At 40.7% G+C, this 20824-nt stretch overlaps 1 protein-coding gene across 4 annotated transcripts in view; it reads left to right on the top strand.

Annotated features, from left to right (window-relative positions):
* Window positions 1-20824, top strand: part of UBR1 (ubiquitin protein ligase E3 component n-recognin 1) — a 531921-nt gene that overhangs the window by 465388 nt on the left and 45709 nt on the right. For all 4 annotated transcript variants that reach the window (XM_033952836.1, XM_033952835.1, XM_033952834.1 and 1 more), the window contains exons 39-40: window positions 2445-2595; window positions 5803-5890. In XM_033952836.1, coding sequence (XP_033808727.1) covers window positions 2445-2595; window positions 5803-5890 — 239 coding nt within the window. The remainder of the gene's footprint in view (window positions 1-2444; window positions 2596-5802; window positions 5891-20824) is intronic.

Genomic DNA, 20824 nt, shown 5'->3' with positions numbered 1-20824 from the left:
TGGTCTCTACCTTTCACCTTTAGATGAACACCGCAGTTTTGTTATACAGCTCCCTTTGGCATGTTTTCCAGATCTCTTCTGGAAGTTTTGATTGTGATTAAGCCCTAGCTCCTATTTGGTAGAGCTCTAATTCAGCACATTCCTATAACTGCTGATGTGGTGGTACAACCATACAGTGTTTTATTGCAATTTTTTATACCAATAGAGTATGCAACATTTTCCTTATATGGTTGATTCTGTTTGCCCGAAATGGTCAAGGGGGCCCGATGAAGGAGGCCATCAACATTGTTTATTCCAAACGGCGATAGGCCCCTACAGCATCGATTGGCAATGCGGGCCCCCCCTGATCAGCAACACGGGCCTCAACCCTGATCGGTAACGTGCCCCCCCCCCCCCAATTGACGGAAAGTAAGACAAGCAAGCAACGTGGGTAAGAAAGCTTTCCTCTGATGCAGCTTCCTGTTTCCGCCTGGGTGCATGGTGGGGTGGGGCGGCGCAGGGGGCCTAGTGTACTTGTGTGCCTAGGGGCCCTCAACAAATTAATCCTGCCCTGGATGCACAGTCAGAAGGAAGCGCAACCAGAAACTCATGAAATCACCAGACAACAAAGGTAGGAAAAGCTTTTTCATTGAGATTGCAATGCTTTTTACAATCCAGCACTACACTCGTTCGGGCATTTGTTTTTTTCCTTTAATGCTGTTTGTTGCAAAACCTTATCTACCATGGACCTCTGAGGAAGGTTTGTTGTCCGAAACACGGACCGTGTCGGGTCCCTCGGTTGGTAATAAGGTTGTATATACCATTAGAGTTTGAAATAAACAGTGCCTGCATCTTGTACATAGTCTGCAGTTGTTTTTGGTTTTTGATGATCTAGCTGCCTGCATTTTTGATTATTATCTCCGCAGGGAACTTGTTTCAGCGTACTTCTTTTGGGGGGGGGGGTGCTCCCTTTTGGATGGAAGTGTTTCTTTTTGTTACAATAAAAAAAGTGATAGAGGAAGCTCCATTCATAGAAAGTAAACAAGGGCCCAAAGAGTGTTGTACAGCTTGTTTTTAGTAGCAGATTCTCTTGTCACAGTTCTTGCTGTTTGAGGAAGATGATTCCTTTCTACAGTAGTGCAGCATTTCTGCACATCGTGTGGGATGTTGAAGCCATATGTCTGAGAATATTTGTTGGTTCTTATTCTATTTGTTAGTTCTTTTCTCTTGTTACATTCATACTGATTCTGGGGAAGGGGAGGGACAGCAGCTAAATTATAGGCTCTACTAGAATTTTGTAGCTCTAAGTTTCCACGCACATGCTGGTAGGAGTGCATAACCCATCCATCTAGGCCGGTCTGGAGGGACTAAAGGAAACTAAATTATCAGTTAAGGTCTAATTTCTCCTTAGCTTTTTTTCTGATTTTTAAAAAATGTAGTATTCTTTTGTGTTCTCTTGCTTCTGATGTATAAATTTAAATATGTTCTGAAAAAATCTTTTATAATGTCTTAATATTGTATTGTGCTTGTCCATATGTGGTTTGATTTATTTACTAGGTTATCATTGTGTAGCTATCTTGTTTCATTATATTTTTGTTAGTTGTTGTGTTTTTTTTACCTGATTCAGCCTTGAGGTGAAACATAGCCAGATCAGGTCTTCAATTTGTATTTATTTATCAAAGACTTTTTAATGTATTTTAAATAGATTGTGTGGTAATACTTTTTGTGGATTTATTGGTATTGTATTACCCAACCTCTCTTGTTTTCACCAAAATAATATATTGGCCAAAAGAATGTGTATTCATGGATTCTACATGGGTTATCATTTTCTTCTATTAAGGTATACTCCTGTGACTAAGAGGTTTTAGGCTGTTCTTTAAAACCAAAATATCATGCCTTCCAGCTTTTGGAAGTTACTTTAAAAATAATATAGTTTTTGCTCATGTCTTCCTCTCCCCTCCCCACCACCACCAATACTCTGCATTGATATTTGCCTATAACATTGCCTAGGTGACTGCACAGATTTATTCTAAACCATAATGTTTCAGTCTAGTACAGAAAGTTGGATGGTAGGCCAGATAAATTTAAATAGGTCCCATTAAGAAGGGTTTAGTGCAGGGGTGTCCAACCTGTGGCCCAAGGGCCGCATTCGGCCCCATGAAGTATTTTGTGCGGCCCCGATCGAGAGCGATACAGAGTTTTCCTCTGCTGCCCCCGGATGTTTACCGTCTTGCCGGCTCCCTCATCTGTCTTCCTACAGCGTTTGCACGTTTGTGCAGCCCCAGAAAAATATTTTTCAGCAAATGCGGCCCAGGGAAGCCAAAAGGTTGGACACCCCTGGTTTAGTGTATCTTAGTCACTAGATATTATCGCAGATTTTTTTTCTATATATCACAATGTATTTTTGCTCTTTGTAGGTTTGTTCTACAGTCCCTTAGCACATTGTTTATTTTTCTTTTTAACAGGTGGGTGTTATATTAGCTTTTCCTTCTCTGTACTGGGAGGACACAGTAGAACTAGAGCCCTCTACCATCAGCTCTTCCTATAATAATCTTTACCTTTTCCATTTGCTCACCATGGCTCACATTGTACAGATTCTTATCAGTTCTGCCACAGGTAAGAGAATGAACCCCAGAGGTGACCTCTTCCTCCCCCCCTTTCTGATCCTAGCTCCATTTATTTGTTTAAACAGACATGTACATGTAGAGACATTGGCCCAGATTTACTAAAGATAGCGCTTCAATTGCTGTTGACTGATTCTCTTTCCGATTTGCAAACAGTAATTGATTCACTATCAAGTTTGCATGCAAATGATTTGCATGGAGGTGCAAATCATTTGCATGCAAACTCACCGACTCAATCGCTCAGTGAGCGATAAGTGCAGAGCCCTGATAGTAGTGACAGGAGAAAAAGCCTCCTGTCAGTGCTTCTGCGGGGGTTTTTTCCCCATTTTTTTTAATGGCACGGATATTTTACGTGTATTAACACACGCAAAATATCTGCCCAATAAAAAAAAAGAAAAGCCCTCCCCAACGACCCATGACAAAACACCTCCCTCCTTCCCCGAACAAAAAAAATGCCCCTGCCAAACTTATGGCAGGAGGAGTACCCACTCCCTCCTGCCACCATACGCCCCCTACCCCCGCAGATAAACTATTAAATATGGCAGGAAGGATGCCCATTCCCTCTTGCCACCAAATGTCCGCCGCCACCAACGAATGGCAGGAGGAATGCCCACTCCTTCCTGCCAGTGGAGACCACCCTCACTCACCCTCACCCCCTGGTAACTTTAGTTGGGAGCAGGAGTCGTCCCTCCTGCTCCTTTGTCGGCTGCCGCTGTCTGCAATGCATTCCTTAGGCACCTCTCCATGCATCATCTGATGAACAGGGAGGGGCCTAAAGCCCTGATTGGCTCAGATGTCTCAAACCCCTCCCCTCAGGTGGGGTCTTAGGCATCTAAGCCAATTGGGACTCCCTTAGGCTCCCTCTGAATCCCTGATAAATGAGGGAGGAGCCTTAACTCCTCCCCCTTGTATCCGGGATACATAGAAACATGATGGCAGATAAAGGCCCAATGGTCCATCTAGTCTGAACCTAAGGGAGTCCCCAATTGGCTCAGACGCCTAAGATCCCACCCAAGGTGAGGGGTTTGAAGCATCTGAGCCAATCAGGGCCTTAGGCCTGCATTGGAGACAGCGGCAGCCAGTGGAGGAGCAGGAGGGATCCCTCCCAATTAAAGGTACCGGTGGAGCAATGGGGGGGCCAGGGAAGAGTGAACATCCCTCCTGCCATTCATTGGCAGATGGCATCTGGTGGTAGGAGGGAGTGGGCATCTGTCCTGCCATAAGTTCAGCAGCAGCAGAGGCATTTTTTTTGGTTTGGGGAGGGCGGGAAGGAGTGTGTGGTTTTGTCGTGGGTCATTCGAGAGGGCTTTTCTTTTTTTTTTTAATTTGGGCAGATATTTTGCATTTATAATACCCACAAAATATCTGTGCCATTAAAAAAAAAAAAGAAAAAAAACCGGCAAAATAGCCAAGCAAATATTAGTGAATCAATCGCTTGACTATTTTGCATGGGGTTTTACAAATTTGCATGGCCAGATCGGAAAATGGGCGATCGAGGGGAAAAACACACAGTGGGCCGTTTTGTGAATCGGGTTGGTTAGCAACGACAATCGCTGACTTTAGTGAATCGGGGCCATTGGCTGTCTAGTAATGCATGCACACATGTTATATGGACAGGACACACACATACATTTAACTGTGTTTGCACGCAGTTAAGCCAGCACCCCAGCATCCACGAGGAGGACTATTTTTCTTGAATTTCAACTATTTATTGCAAGTTTAAGCAAAATCATCACATCATGTAGTAATGACCCGGAAGTGAGGGTGGGCTTCTGGGTCAACCGCAAGCTGCGTGCCGGAACCAGCAGTTGCGGCTTTGCGAAGTGCGACTGGGATGAGAGATCTGGCCAAAGGAGGTAAACACTCGTGAGAGGCACAAATTAGGTACCGTGAATGGAGGGAAAGATGACAAGGGGCGCGTTGGGACACTGAAGGGAAGAAGAGGGGTGCATTTTGACAGGAAGGGAGGAAGAAGGAGCCCGTTGGCACAGGAAGGGAGAGGCAGGGACACAGAAGGAAGGGAGGGAGCACAAACTTCGAACAAAGGAGGGAAGGAGCTTGAACTTGGGACACAGAATGGAGGGATAGAGGGGAGCATGAACTTGGGACATAGGATGGAAGAATGGAGGGAGTAAAGGAAAGAAATGCTGAGGTGGTGAATAGAAAGGGAGAATTGTTGGGCATGGATGTCTGAGTGAGAGGGAAAGAGAGATGGTGCACATGGGGAAATGAAAGTGGTGAATTGTTGGGCAAAGGGAGGAAGAGAGAAATATTGGACATGGTGGTGGGAGAGATGTGAGGTACAGATGCATGGGGAAGAGAGATGAGAGGGAGAAATGGAGGAGATGGAACAGTGGGACAGATGAAGAGCGAAAGTAAGTGTAAACCAATCTTTTCTTTCTATTTAAACTACAGTACTTTATTTTGAGGACTATTTCTTTCATGTTTAATGTTCTTTAATGCTTTTATAAACTATGTACTGTACAGGATCCGAGTTACATACAAATTCAACTTAAGAACGGTTTAAAAACAGAACTCGTTCTTAACCCAGGGTCTGCCTGTATCCCCCACTTAATAGAATACGTCTATTGATAGGTCAAGGAAAGAAGGTGCATAAAGTGATTTAATTTTCAAACTGCTGTGTGCATGTACTTTGCATCAGCTCTAAAACAGGTACAAGATATGTGAGTACAAAAGTGCCTATTGTATGATTTTTCAAAGGAAAACGCTCTATGGCTATTCCCTTTAAAAATTTGCTTCCAGGCTTGTACCAATAGGCCTACAACTGCAAGCACTGGAATAATCTTCCACAACAGGTAATTGAGGCAAGCAGTGTGCCAGATTTTAAGAAAAGATGGGATTGGCATTTGAGATCTCTTCATGGAGGTAGTTAAGGGGTGGGCCATTAGTGTGGGCAGACTAGATGGGCCGTGGCCCTTTTCTGCCGTCATGTTCTATGTTTCTATGTTATATTTATCATATCACTATTGTGTTGTACTTTGCTAGAGTAAACTGAGGAAAGAGTGATTCCTACTTTTGTCCAACAGGTTAAAATAGACTTAGTTATTCAATGGCATGTTTTTCATGATCATGCCATAATTATAGACACATTCAAGTGAATAGTGTTATATTAGTAGAATGTGGGAACTGTGAACAAAGTCATTCTTATTATACTGTGATGGTGATATTTTGTTTGCAGACTGCCCTCCTGCTCAGGTACAAGATGAAAGTGAGGAGTCTAGCTCAGCTGCAGCTCTTTGTAAAGAAGTGTCCCAGTATACCAGCGGGTAAATAATACTCAAGCAATTATACAATGGTATCAAGAAAAGGAAAGTGTGGGGGGGGGGAGGTTGCCTCTTGAATTTCCATAAAATATGGTTAATGTTACCTAAGAATAGATATATACGTATATTTTTAAGTCTACAGATCTATTTAGTTGCTGTTCAATTGCAAAACCAGGTGAAGGATTTTCTTTGCTTGTTTGACTGATAATACATCTCTATTGGGAAAAGTATATGAGGGGCTGCTGAATAGTTCTCAGCACAACCAAGAAGAGAATGATGTGGAGCCATGAAAGTTGCAAATTATTTCATACTTTTGTTGACACTTCATTTCAATGATGAAACGAAAAGTGTCAAGTGCTCAAGAAAAGGATCAGGGTGTCATCATAGATAATACGCTGAAGCCTTCTACCCAGTGTGCGGCAGCAGCCAAGAAGGCAAACAGGATGCTAGGAATTATTAGAAAAGGGATGGTTAACAAGACTAAGAATGTTATAATACCTCTGTATTGCTCAATGGTGCAACCTTACCTTGAGTACTGCGTTCCGTTCTAGTCTCCTTTTCTCAAAAAAGATATAGCAGCACTGGAAAAAGTTCAAAGACGAACGACCAAGATGATAAAGGGGATGGAACTCCTCTTGTATGGAAAAGAGACAGCTGAGGGGAGATATGACTGAAGTCCACAAAATCCTGAGTGATGTAGAACAGGTACAAGTGGATCGATTTTTTTTTTTTTTTTTTTTACTGCATCAAGATTCACAAAGACTAGGGGGACACTTGATGAAGTTACAGGGAAATATTTTTAAAACCAACAGGAGGAAATATTTTTTCACTCAGAGAATAGTTAAGCTCTGGAATGTGTTGCCAGAGGATGTGGTAAGAGCAGTTAATGTAACTGGCTTTTAAAAAGGTTTAGGCAAGTTCCTGGAGGAAAAGTCCATAGTCTGCTGTTGATACAGGCATGGAGAATGCTGCTACTTTGGGGGAGGGGGGGTTGCCAGGTAGTTGTGACTTGGATTGGCCTCAGCAAAGACAGGATACTGGGCTTAGATGGTCCATTGGTATGATCCAGTAAGGCTATTCTTTTGTTCTCTTCTTGGTTGGGCTGAGAACTTTTCAGCAGCCCAAAGTACATGACACAGTACCTAGTATGGACTGGAGACAGAAGAAGCACATAGGAAAATGGATGAATTGACTCAAATGTAAAATTTGTAAGTATAGCAAAATAAACACAATTGTAGTAAAACTAAATAATACAACTAATACAAAACTCCTCCCACTATGATGTGCTAGATATTAGCAATACTAAATAATCAATTTAAATTTACACTCTCTTTATAAACAGTGAGCAACTGGTGCATGTCTGTGTTTTAGAAAGCACACACTATAAAAAAAAACTAATGAGGAGGAAAAAGCCTCGGATACCTCCCTTTCCCCTTCAGAAATCAGGCGAAAGGTTGATAGTGTTGTGAACCTCATTGGCATAAAACACCTCCTCTGCTAGTATAAATAGCTATGTGCGGTGCAAACAAATATAACAAAGTCACAATCAAAATGCACTTATCTTGTTTTAGGGATCAGATATAGCAACAAACAAGCAAAGAATCCAACAACACTGCAATAGAATATCGAATCGAAGAACAAAAGCAAAAACTGCATGGATGGTGTACAAGACGCCAAGTCTTTAATAAATGTAAATATAAAAACAGTCATAAAACAGTTTGTATCCAAAAGAGGTTGATGAACCAGGACCCGACACGGTCCATGTTTCAAAGAAACACTCCTTCCTCAGGGATCCAAAAATGTATCATATACAAGGAAACCTTATGGATACAAACTGGAAAACAGCGATGTGGTGAACAACTTAACAAGCTGTGTAAGCTCTTAAACGGTGCAGGACGATATATACAGATATACACCAGTTGCTCACTGTTTATAAAGAGAATGTAAATTCAAATTTGTAAGTCACAACAGTGTTGTGGCTCTGAATTTGCTCAATAGTCATAAGCACATACAGCTTCTTTACTAAAGTATGATAATTTTTTGCACTTACCATGCTTGAACAGTCAAAATAAACATGTAAGTGTAGAAGTTATATAGCAACTATTGAATGTGTGTCCAAAATGTTTTTTACTGCATGTTAGGTTTAGTTGCAATTAGTGTGGATGCAGTTAGTGCCTCCTTTTGAGAATAAATGCGGTAGCCATGTTGGCCCACATTAAAAGTTAATAAAAATGGATGATTTTAATATGCCAGATGTTGATTGGGGAATCCCTATTGTGAGGTCGTCTAGAATAGTGTTTCTAAACTTATTCAAGCCAAGTACCCTCTAAGTCTAACAAATATCAAACATGTATCCCTGACCAAGCTCTGCCCCAGACCCCACCCCCATAATAATAATATTAATTGCAATGCAATTTCTTCCTTTCATTTTTCATATACACACAATATGGAACTCCTCTCGTATGAGGAAAGATTAAAATGGTTAGGCTCTTCAGCTTGGAAAAGAGACGGCTGAGCGGAAATATGATTGAAGTCTACAAAATCCTGAGTGGAGTAGAACGGGTACAAGTGGATCGATTTTTCACTCCGTCAAAAATTACAAAGACTAAGGGACACTCACTGAAGTTACAAGGAAATACTTTTAAAACCAATAGGAGGAAATTTTTTTTCACTTGGAGAATAGTTAAGCTCTGGAACGCATTGCCAGAGGTTGTGGTTTTAAGAAAGGTTTGGACAAGTTCCTGGAGGAAAAGTCCATACTCTGTTATTGAGAAAGACATGGGGAAAGCCACTGCTTGCCCTGGATTGGTAGCTTGGAATATTGCTACTCCTTGGGTTTTGGCCAAGTACTAGTGACCTGGCTTGGCCACCATGAGAACGGGCTACTGGGCTTGATGGACCATTGGTCTGACCCAGTAAGGCATGAACGAGTACTTTGAAAAATTGCGAGCCATGGGATTGAGGGTGAAATACTCACTTGGATCAAAAAATGGTTGGTGGATAGAAAACAGAGAGTGGGGGTAAATGGACAATACTCAGACTGGAAAAGCGTCACCAGTGGAGTGCCTCAGGATTCGGTGCCTGGGCCTGTGCTCTTCAACATATTTATAAACGACCTGGAAATTGGAACAACGAGCAAGGTGATTAAATTTGCAGACGATATGAAGCTATTCAGAGTAGTGAAGACGCAGGGGGTTTGCGAAGACCTGCAACAGAACATAAACACGCTCGAGAAATGGGCTGCGACATGGCAAATGAAGTTTAACGTGGACAACTGTAAAGTGATGCATGTTGGTAACAAAAATCTTGTACACGAATACAGGGTGTCTGGTGCAGTACTCGGAGAGATCTCCCAGGAAAGAGACTTGGGAGTACTGGTTGACAAGTCGATTAAACCGTCTGCTTGGAATGATTAAGACTGGGATCACAAACAGATTGGAGAAGGTTATCATGCCGCTGTACCGGGCCATGGTGCGACCCCACCTGGAATACTGCATCCAGCACTGGTCACCATACTTGAAGAAGGACACGGTACTACTCGAAAGGGTCCAGAGAACAACGACTAAAATGGTTAAGAGACTGGAGGAGTTGTCGTACAGTGAGAGATTAGAGAAACTGGACCTCTTCTCCCTTGAAAAGAGGAGACTGAGAGGGGACATGATTGAAACGTTCAAGATAATTAAGGGAATAGACTTAGTAGATAAAGACAGGTTGTTCGCCCTCTTCAAGGTAGGGAGAACGAGAGGGCACTCTCTAAAGTTAAAAGGGGATAGATTCCTTACAAACGTAAGGAAGTTCTTTTTCATCCAGAGAGTGGTGGAAAACTGGAACGCTCTTCCGGAGGTTGTCGTAGGGGAAAACACCCTCCAGGGATTCAAGACAAAGTTAGACGAGTTCCTGCTGAACTGGAAAGTACGCAGGTAGGGCTGGTCTCAGTTAACGCACTGGTCTTTGACCTAGGGGCCACCAAGGGAGCTGACTGCTGGGCACGATGGACCACTGGTCTGACCCAGCAGCAGCAATTCTTATGGTCTTATGTTCTTAATCTTATTAATACATAATGGTAACCACAAAATTAAAAAAAAAACACAAAGCACACTGTATGCAGAGAAAATGTTAATTATCATTTATATTTGGAGGGTTTTCAAAGAGGTCAAGGCAGATGACTTTAAAGTATGCAGTGTCGCCTCAGTAACAACTACAGAAAAATAGACAAATATAGTACAAAATATAGACAGCAGATATAAATTCTCAAAACTGACACATTTTGATCACTAAATTGAAAATAAGATAATTTTTCCTACCTTGAGTCTCTGGTTGCACTTCCTTCTGACTGTGTATCCAATTTTTTTTCTTTCTGCTTCCTGTACGCTTTCTCTCCTATAGACCTCGTTACCTTCCCAAGCCAACATCTTTCTCTGTTCCTCCATGAGTCCAACTTTTCTTCCTTTCTCCTGCACCCCTGTTGGCAACATGTCTCCCTCTCTTTCTCTAATTCTCTCCCTTGCAAAGGGAGTGGGGGAAAGAGAGAGAGATCCAGGGTGCATCTCTCCCACCCCCTCTACTGCCACATCCAACATTTCTTCCTCTTTCATTCCCTGGATCATGTACAGCATTTTTCACCACTGCCCACCAGCCCCATGCCAATTTCTCCTTCTACCACCCCTCTCCAGCACCATGGCACATCTCTCCCTCCATCACTATGTCCAACATTCCTCCCCCTTGCATCCCCTTCAATCTATCTCTCTGTTCCTTCTCCACCACCATATCCAACATTTCTCCCTCTCATCCTTCTATTCCCCATGCATATATACCTCACTCCTCTCTCTATGGCCAATGTTCTTCTTTCTTCCTTTCCTCATATGCACCATCTCTTTCCTTCTCACTCACACATTCATATCTAACAATTCTCCCTTTCTATTCCCTCCCTCCCTCCTGTGTCCCAAGTTAGTGCCCCCTTCCTCCCTCCCTCCTTCCCTTCTGTGTTCCATGTTTATGCCTCCTCTCTTCCTTCTGTGTCCCGAGTCCGTGCACCCTTCCCTGCCTTCCAGCCTTTGTCCCAAATTCATGCTCCTTCCCACCCCCCTTTCTCCCTTTGTCCCACAATCATATCCCCTATCTCCCTTATTTGCTCGCTCCAGGGCCACACTCGCTTCCTTCAGGGCCGTCCATCTGGGCTGCTCCTTCCTGCTTTCAGCCACACAAGGACACGGGCAGCAGCTCGTACACGCTGCACGTGGCTGACCCTCTGACGTCAGCTCTGATTCCAAAATGTTGGAAAGAAGCTCCTAAAGACCTTAAAGAAAAATTGACATTTTTTTCAAATTACCATCCCATTGCCAATCTTCCATTCCTAGCAAAAGTCACAGGAAAAAATAATTTTTAATAACTATCCGAATTCATAGAAAAGATGAATGAATTACACCCTAATCAAACGGGATTAAGAACAAACCACTCTTTAGGACATTCCTTGATTGGCCTAACAACCACAATCTTATACCATCTGGATCATCGGAAATCAGTACTATTAAGGTACTATTCGATTTAGCCCCTAAATATATAACTGACCTTTTCTCTTTCTCAACCAATAGACATAAGAGAAGCCCACACTTGAATTTTGTTTCTCCACTGGTTAGAGGATGTAAATTTAAGAGACACCATCAACATCTTTTCTCAAATCAGGCAGCATTATGAGGTAAAGATCTGGAACAATTACTTATGCTTGCTAATACCTATGAGGAATTTAGGAGACACCTAAAAACATATATTGTAGCGTGGCCGGTCCTCAGAGCTTGCAGTAACCGGCTCACGCTAGCAATATTCTCCTCCAGCGTGCTTCCTCAAGAAGGAGGAAGTCCCTGTTGTACATAAACTTATGTGAAAAAACAGGATGGCCTCACACAAGTAAGTAATGAATAACAAAAGTCAAATTTATTGTTCAATTCACAAATCAAAGTAAAATGCATCCAAAGAAAAATGTATTCAAAGAAAAAGGTCTTTGGCAAAAACATACCACATAATATGAAAGAAACCAGCCTGGTCTGGATCATGTTCCAAAGTTCCCTAGCAATGTCCCAGGTGGAATAAAGTCCCTTAATAGTCTTTAACTCCTCCAGAGTCTTATTGGTAATTGGCAAACTCTGTGTGCTATACTGCACTGTCCAGCCTCAGCAAATGCAGCAACAAACATTGGCAGATTTGTCAAAAGGGTTCTTTGGTATTCCAAAAGAAAAAATAAATTCACAAACTCTTCACTATGACACAGTGTAAATCCTGTCCCAAACTTCCAGGATATTCACACCTGTTTGCTGAAGTTTTGTTCCACAGCAGCTCTTGATAAGCAAGAGGAAAAAAAAAACTTTCTCACAACAGCAAAACCCTTATCTAGCATATCTTTCATTCATTAGCAGACTTCAAGCAAATCCTCAGGTTCAACAGAAAAGGAAACATTTCACAAAACTCAGCACACAAAAAAAACAATTCCAAATTAATCAGTTTCCATTTCTTCACCCATTCCCACCTCAGGTAAAGTGCTGTACTCCATAGCTTCACCTTCAGGATTTACCAAGCTTGTATTCTCTAGTTCAGTGTCCAACATCTCAATGTCCCTTGGCTCAGGGGGACTAGGAGACTCCTTCCACATGAGAGCCTCTCCTCTGTCTCCCTTCCTCTTGGTCAGCCAGCCCTCTAAATGCTGCCAAGCTGCTGTACCACGCCCAGCCCTACTCCGGGGCTGAACTTCCTTCAGCTGTGTTTTCCTTCTCCCCTGCTTAGCCAGCTTGACACAAAATGGAGGATTTAAAGAGCCCTGACCAGTTTTCATCAGGCTGTGTTCTGCCTCAGGTTTAAACACAGCCTGTGCTTCCTGATCTTGCTCTTGTCTATCAGGGATAACATGGTCAGCCCGGACTAGTTTCAGGGAGTGATTTTTGTGACTCTTCCCTGGCACAAGGCCGGCATTGGACTCGGGCTTGTGACAATATGTTCCTGAAGTACTTAGGTAGCTGATTTGTACAATCTTTCCCACAATAACTGATCTCTAGAGCTATTAGTGACTAGTTTTTAACTTTGTTAGTTCTACTCAATTTGTAGCATTTTTAATCATTGTAAACCACATAGAACTTCATGGTCCTGCAGTATATAAACTGTTATTCTATTCTATTCTATTATTCTACTATTAATATCCCTCAACCTCTCAGCTGCATTTGACATATTGATAACTCACTACTCCTACTTTTCTGAACGATCCTCAAAAGTTAAAATTGATAAGATCTCTTCTGATTTATTTCAACAAAATTACGGCATACCACATAGTAACATAGTAGATGATGGCAAATAAAGACCCGAATGGTCCATCCAGTCTGTCCAACCTGATTCAATTTAAATTTTTTAAATTTTTTCTTCTTAGTTATTTCTGGGCAAGAATCCAAAGTTCTACCTGGTACTGTGCTTGGGTTCCAACTGCCAAAATCTCCGTTAAAACCTACTCCAGCCCATCTAAACCCTCTCGGCCATTGAAGCTCTCTCCAGCCCATCCTCCCCCAAACAGCCATATACAGACACAGACCATGCAAATCTGCCCAGTACTGGCCTTAGTTCAATATTTAATATTATTTTCTGATTCTAGATCCTCTGTGTTCATCCCACGCTTCTTTGAACTCAATCACCATTTTCCTCTCCACTACCTCTCTTGGGAGCATATTCCAGGCATCCACCACCCTCTCCGTAAAGTAGAATTTCCTAACATTGCTCTTGAATCTACCACCCCTCAACCTCAAATTATGTCCTCGGGTTTTACCATTTTTCTTTCTCTGGAAAAGATTTTGTTCAAGGCATCGCCCAAAAGGAGATCAAGCGTTTGCAGATCATACAAAATACAGCTATCAGACTTATCACAAAAGCAAAAAAATTTGATCATATCACTCCTCTACTCAAGGAGGCCCATTGGCTCCCGGTGGCCCATAGAATTATCTATAAGCTCTGCCTACTTACATTTAAATCCCTTCATTTTAAATCTCCGGCATTCATTTATAAATTACTAATTCCTTATTCTTCTAACAGAACTTTAAGATCAGATAAACAGCGATTATTAACAATTCCTTCATTAAAAATAATTAATACACGTCGACAATACATCTTTTCAGTAACAGCGCCCCAAACCTGGAATTCTCTCCCTATCTATTTACGTGAAGAAACTAATTTGGACAAATTCAAAAGCAATCTTAAAACTTTTTTATTTAATGACGCTTTTATTATTTAAATTTATTCGGTTTTTTTCTTTTATATCTTTGCAAGTTTCAGAATCGATTCATTTTAATATTTTTCCCTTTTATCCCACCCATATGTGTTTTCCCTTATTTGTTTTTCAATCTGCTCAAATATATTGTAAATTCTCCCCCTACTTACCCTAATGTTTCCGATTTGTCTTGTAATGTAATTGTTCTGTCGTGTTTGTTTGTTTTTTTGTAAATTTTATATATTGTAATTTTAAACTTGTGTTAATCGCTTTGAAATTGATAAAGCGATCAATCAAATATATATTAAACTTGGAAACTTGGAAACTTCTACGTTAATACCCTTCAAGTATTTGAACGTCTGAATCATATCACCCCTGTCCCTCCTTTCCTCTAGGGTATACATATTCAGGGCTTCCAGTCTCTCCTCATACGTCTTCTGGCACAAGCCTCCTATCATTTTCATCGCCCTCCTCTGGACTGCTTCAAGTCTTCTTGCGTCCTTTGCCAGATACGGTCTCCAAAACTGAACACAATACTCCAAGTGGGGCCTTACCAATGACCTGTACAAGGGCATCAACACCTTCTTCCTTCTACTGGCTACGCCTCTCTTTATACAGCCCAGCATCCTTTTGGCAGCAGCCACAGCCTAGTCACACTGTTTTTTCGATATTGTATGGCTTCACAATAACGGTAATATGAGAAGACTATAGGTGATAGTTAGCGTTATATATATATATATATATATATATATATATATATATATGCTTTCCCTGTAAAGACACTCACTTCCTATCAACACCTGTCTATCTCAAGTCACACCACTTCAAATAGTACATACTGTAAAATCTTAGGTATAACGTTTGACAAAAAATTAACTTATCAAATCAGCTCTGTTGTACAAAGCTTCTTCCATCGATTTCAAATGATCTGCTCGTTGGCAAATCTTCTAGAACCTTTATCTTTGAAAATCCTCATACATTCTCTTGTTATATCAAGAATAGACTACTGTAATTCTCTCTATAAAGGAATCACACAAAAAGAACTAAGAAGATTACAAATAATTAAAAATAAGGCAATTAAACTCATAATAAAGACAAAAAAATATGGCCATATAACACCATTACTGATAAAGGAACACTAGTTTCATATCTCCCTACAAATAACCTCTAAAATATTATTACTGATCTTTAAGACCAAACACTCTTACAAGCCAGAATTCATAAATAGATCACTCAACCCCTACACTCCTACCAGAATACTCCGATCCCAAAATCAACATCTCCTAGTAACACCATCACACCAACAGATAATATACGATACCACACGTTCTTTAATCTTCTCAGTCACGGTCCCACAACTTTGGAATTTAATGCCTACTCACCTTGGGAAGAATCAGCACTCAATAGATTTAAATCAAACCTAGAGACATTCTTGTTCCAAAAATGCATTTGACCTATAACATCCTAATATTGCCTCTTCTCACAGATATAATCTTCCCTTTCCTTATGAACTTACCCTTTACATCTTTCTTTCCTATACAATATAGTACTTCTCCCCCTGTTTCCCTCTTATTTTAACTGTTTGCTTCTTATGTCAATCAAATGTATAATTTTAAGTAAATATGTGTCCTGTAATGAATCCAGTTTGTATATCACACAATTATATAATTTTATTGCTGTAAGCCACTTAGAAATTAGATAAACGGGATAACATATTTTTAATAAACTTGAAACTTTTTGTGAGGCAAGTAAGTAAAAGTAAGAGGAAAAGAAAGCCACTTTGGTTCTTAAAAGTAGTAGCTGAGAAGGGAAGGAATAAGAGGTCAGCTTTCATAAACTACAAAAGATCGCAGAAAGAGGAAGACGGGCAAAAATATCTGGAAAAGTTGAGAGAGGCTAATCAAGTAGTCAGGAAAGCAAATATACAAATGGAAGAAAAAATAGCAGACACGGTAAACGGGGAGACTTCATTTTTTTCGATATATCAGTGATAGGAAGAAGTGCATAAGTGACATTCCCGCGGTCCCAACAAACGACCTTACTCCAGTGAAGGGAAAGAATATGTAGAAGCAAATGTTATAATAAACTTGAAACTTGAAGCTGATAAAGAAAAGGCTGAATTGCTTAACAAATATTTCTGGTCTGTGTTCACGGCTGAAGTGCTGGGAGCGGAATCACAGAAGACAAACGCGAATAGGAATTGGAGGAGTGGTAGACCCTGATTGATTTTCAGAGGGTTGTGTTCATGAGGAGCTAGCTAAATTAAAGGTAGACAAAGCGATGGGGCCGGATGATGTACATCCTAGGGTGCTGAGGGAAATTCTGGTGGCTACGCTGACTGACCTTTTCAGTGCTTCTCTAGAATCTGGAGTGGTGCCAGAGGACTGGAGAAGGGTGGAAGTGGTCCCTCTCCACAAAATTTGAATAAGGAAGAAGTGGGAATTGCAGGCCAGTAAGTCTGACTTCTGTGGTAAGCAAATTAATGGTAAAGCTTTTAAAAAAGAAAATGGTGAAGTTTCTGGAATCCTGTGGATTACTGGATTGGAGACAACATGAATTCACTAGAGGTAGGTCTTGTCAGACAAATCTGATCAATTTTTTTGACTGGGTGACCAGAGAATTGGATAGAGGATGTGCGCTAGATGTGGTGTATTTAGATTTTAGCATAGCCTTTAACAGTGTTCCACACAGGTGCCTAATAAATAAATTGAGTGCCCTCGGGATGGGCCCCAAAGTGATAGGCTGGGTCAAGAACTGGATGAGTGGAAGGCAACAGAGGGTAGTGGTTATTGGATATCATTCTGAGGAAAGGGATGTTACCAGTGGTGTGCCTCAAAGTTCTGTTCTTGGGCCTGTTCTTTTTAACATTTTTATAAGCAAAATTACTGGAGGCTGTCAGGTAAGATTTGCCTCTTTGTGGATGATAACAAAATCTGCAATAGAGTAGACACTCAGGATGATGTGAATAACATGAAGAAAGACCTAGCGAAGCTTGAAGAATGGTCTGAAATTTGGCAGCTAAAATTTAATGCTAAGAAACACACAGTCTTGCATTTGGGCTGCAAAAACCCAAAGGAATAGTACAGTTTAGTGGTGAAGAACTTAAGTGCATGACAGAAGAGTGAGACTTGTATATGATTGTATGTGATGATCTTAAGGTGGCCAAACAGGTTGAAAAGGTGACGGCGAAAGCCAGAAAGATGCTAGGGTGCATAGGAAGAGGTATGGCCAGTAGGAAAAAGGAGATATTGATGCCCCTGTATAAGACTCTGGTGAGACCTCATTTAGAATATTGTGTACAATTCTGGAGACTACACCTTCAAAAAGATATAAAAAGGATGGCGTCGGTCCAGAGGAAGACTACTTTTTTTTTTTTTAATAATTCTTTATTAAATTTTCAGATCTTAGAAAAAGTGCATTATAACATACATGACATAACCATAAGAATTAAGCACTTATAAACATTCAGAAACAGTTTATCAATACCCAAAAAATACCCTCCTCCCCTCCCAACCACCCCAGAAAAGATAAAAAAAACAGAGAATCATTTAAACATATATCCACTCTCCTTCCCCCCCGGATGTGCAATTAATATTTCAACAAAAATTAAAACTATAAAAATTCTACAAAAGACATCAATGGGCCCCATATTAATTTGAAAATTTTTGTGTTCCCTGACAAATCAGCATTCATTTTTTCATATTTATACATTAAACATAAATTTGCCCACCAGAATGTAAAATTAAGATGGTCCCAATTTTTCCTGTTGCGCGTAATCAACTGTACAGCTGTACCCATCATAATTAAGAAGAGTCGTCCTTTATATTTATCTAACGGGGCCTTAACATGCAACACAGTTCCACATATCACTACCTCATAAGTCAAAGGGATAGCAGACTCCAAAATATTATTAATATGTCCCCAAATCGACTTCCAAAAACTCATTATTATAGGACAATAAAACAGTAAGTGATCCAATGGTCCTATGTCTAGATGACAGTGCCAGCATCTATTAGACCTAAAATTATCCAACTTATTCAATCTAAGCGGGGTCCAAAAAGAACGATGTAACAAAAAAAACCCAAGTTTGTCTCATAGATGTTGACGCTGTATACCTCATCCTCCAAGACCAAATACATGGCCATCGACATGCAGGAATATACTGCTTAATCTCAATGCTCCAGATGTCTCTAAGAGTGTTTTGGGGGTTTTTATTCACAAGTTCAGATATTAATTTATAATACCTGGTGGCCTGATGCCCTAGCATATCTATCTGAAAGCAGAGGAACTACAAGCTGTACTAATTTTTCAAGTTTCGCCAATCAGGGAACCCTTTCTGAATGACCTGCTTCAGCTGCAACCATTTATAAAATTGAAATTTTGAAATACCAAAAGATTGTTGCAACTGTGAAAAATCAAGCAATTTTCCATTTAATATGGCATCATCTAATGTTCTTATGCCTGCCTGCATCTACTTCTTCCAGGCAATTTGTATCTTGGAGTTCAGACATAAGGATTGACACAAAAACTGTTCTATAGGAATTTCAGTTAACTTATTAATGCATCTCAAGGTCTTCCAAGTATCCAGAATAATATTATTGTCCTTAGCATAACTAGGTAGCTTAATATCCAATACATGAGACAGTCACATTGGGGACATAATTTTCCTTTCCAAATATAGCCAATCTGGAAGATGTTCCATGAGCTCGGGCAGGATCCAATACATACCCTGATGCAGAATATAGGCCTGATGATACCTATAGAAATTTGGGAAATTTACCCCTCCCTCCACAATCGGTTTTTGTAGAGATGCTAAAGCGATTCTAGCAGTTTTACCCTTCCAAATAAATTTGATAAGAATACTATTCAATTTCTTATAAAAGGACCTCTGAAAGTAAATTGGCAACATACCCATTTGGTAGCAAACCACAGGCAAAATCATCATCTTAACTGTTTGGACTCTCCCCCACCAAGACAGATGAAGACTACTAAAATGGTGTGAGTTTGGCATGTTGATTGGGGAGTCCCTATGGCGGGGTCTTCTAGAATAGTGTTTCCCAACTTCTTCAAGCATATGGGAACAGAACTAAAGTTCTCAATATGTATACTTTAGAGAAAAGGCGGGAGAGGGGGGCTTATGATAGAGATGTTTAAATACCTAAGTGGCGTAAATGCACCTGAGTCGTGTATTTCATTTTATAGGAAGCTCTGGAATGAGATGTTTTAGGATGAAGTTAAGAGGTTCAGGAGTAATCTAAGAAAATTCTTTTTTACAGAAAGGGTGGTAGATGTGTGAAACAGTCTCCTAGAGGAAGTGGTGGAGACAGAGACTGTCTGAATTCAAGAAGGCGTGGGATAGGCACATGGGATCTCTTAGAGAGAGGAAGAGATTATAGTTACTGCGGATGGGCAGACTAGATGGGTTATTTGGCCTTTATCTGCCATCATGTTTCTATGTAAAAAGTAAAACAAATTTTGGAGGAAAAAGGTGATAATCTTCTTTCTGTCCTAGCCTGAGTAAGGAGGTTTTAGCTTCCAAAGGTTAGTCATAGAAACATGTATTAAGTAAAAAAATGTATTAAGTTAGTCTAATAAGGTATAACCTTATTTTCCAAGTAAAAAAAACCACGTATTTTTTGCTCCATAAGACGCACCTGCCTGTAAGATGTGCCCTAGATTTAGAGGAGGAAAACAAGAAAAAAACACATTTTGATCCGAATTCTCCCTGCCAGGCTCTCACCCAACCCCACATTCCTTGCCAGGCTTTGCGCCCTGTCCCCCCTCACTGTCAGACTTTGTACCCTGTCCCCCCTCTGGTGATCTAGTGGTAGTCCGGGACAGGATGGGCAGGGACAGGACACAGGGCAGACAGGGACAGGGCTCAAATGCTAAAAGGATATCAGAAATGGCACAAAACAAGGGTGCAAGTGGACAAAGCATATCTCAGAGCATGTTACAGAGCAATCGTCGATAGAAGAGGGCATTCAGAAAAGTTAAGAAGGGACAAATTCAGAACCAATGCTAGGAAGTTCTTCTTTACCCAGAGAGTGGTGGACACCTGGAAAGCGCTTCCAGAGGGTGTGATAGGACAGAGTACGATATTGGAGTTCAAGAAGGGATTAGACAATTTCCTGAAGGAAATGGGGATAGAAGGGTATAGATAGAGGGTTACTATACAGGTCCTGGTCCTGATGGGCCGCCACGTGAGCAGACTGCTGGGCATGATGGACCTCTGGTCTGACCCAGCAGAGGCACTGCTTATGTTCTTACAAGAAATATTACAAGGCAAAGGATTAATCAAAATGCATATCAACAGAACCAAAGCAGCAGAATAAAAGGGCAAATTAATAAAACATACCACAAAGCATATCATAGAGCAAAGGATCAATTAGAATGCAATTAAAGTCAGATCACCAAACACAAGATTAATGGAACAAAACATATCTACTAAGCAACCATATGTGGACTAAAATATAAAATGTAAAATAAGATATTTAAAAGTATCAGAGCACAAGATAACAGATAAGTTAAAACACAGTAGAGGCCCAGCTGACCAGAAGTTAAAAAAAATGGGCTGTCCCAGGCAGTAATTAAATTAACAGAGCATGCTGAACCCATCAGAATTCCAGTGAAATAGAGCATAAACACAGAAGACAAACACATACAGGATCAAAGACCCAGAGCAATAAAGCAAAATACTG

This window comes from Geotrypetes seraphini, chromosome 7, assembly GCF_902459505.1.
Source record: "Geotrypetes seraphini chromosome 7, aGeoSer1.1, whole genome shotgun sequence".
NCBI lineage: Eukaryota > Metazoa > Chordata > Amphibia > Gymnophiona > Dermophiidae > Geotrypetes > Geotrypetes seraphini.
The sequence above is the reverse complement of the archived record's forward strand: the minus strand, read 5'-3'. Positions and strand labels throughout refer to the sequence as shown.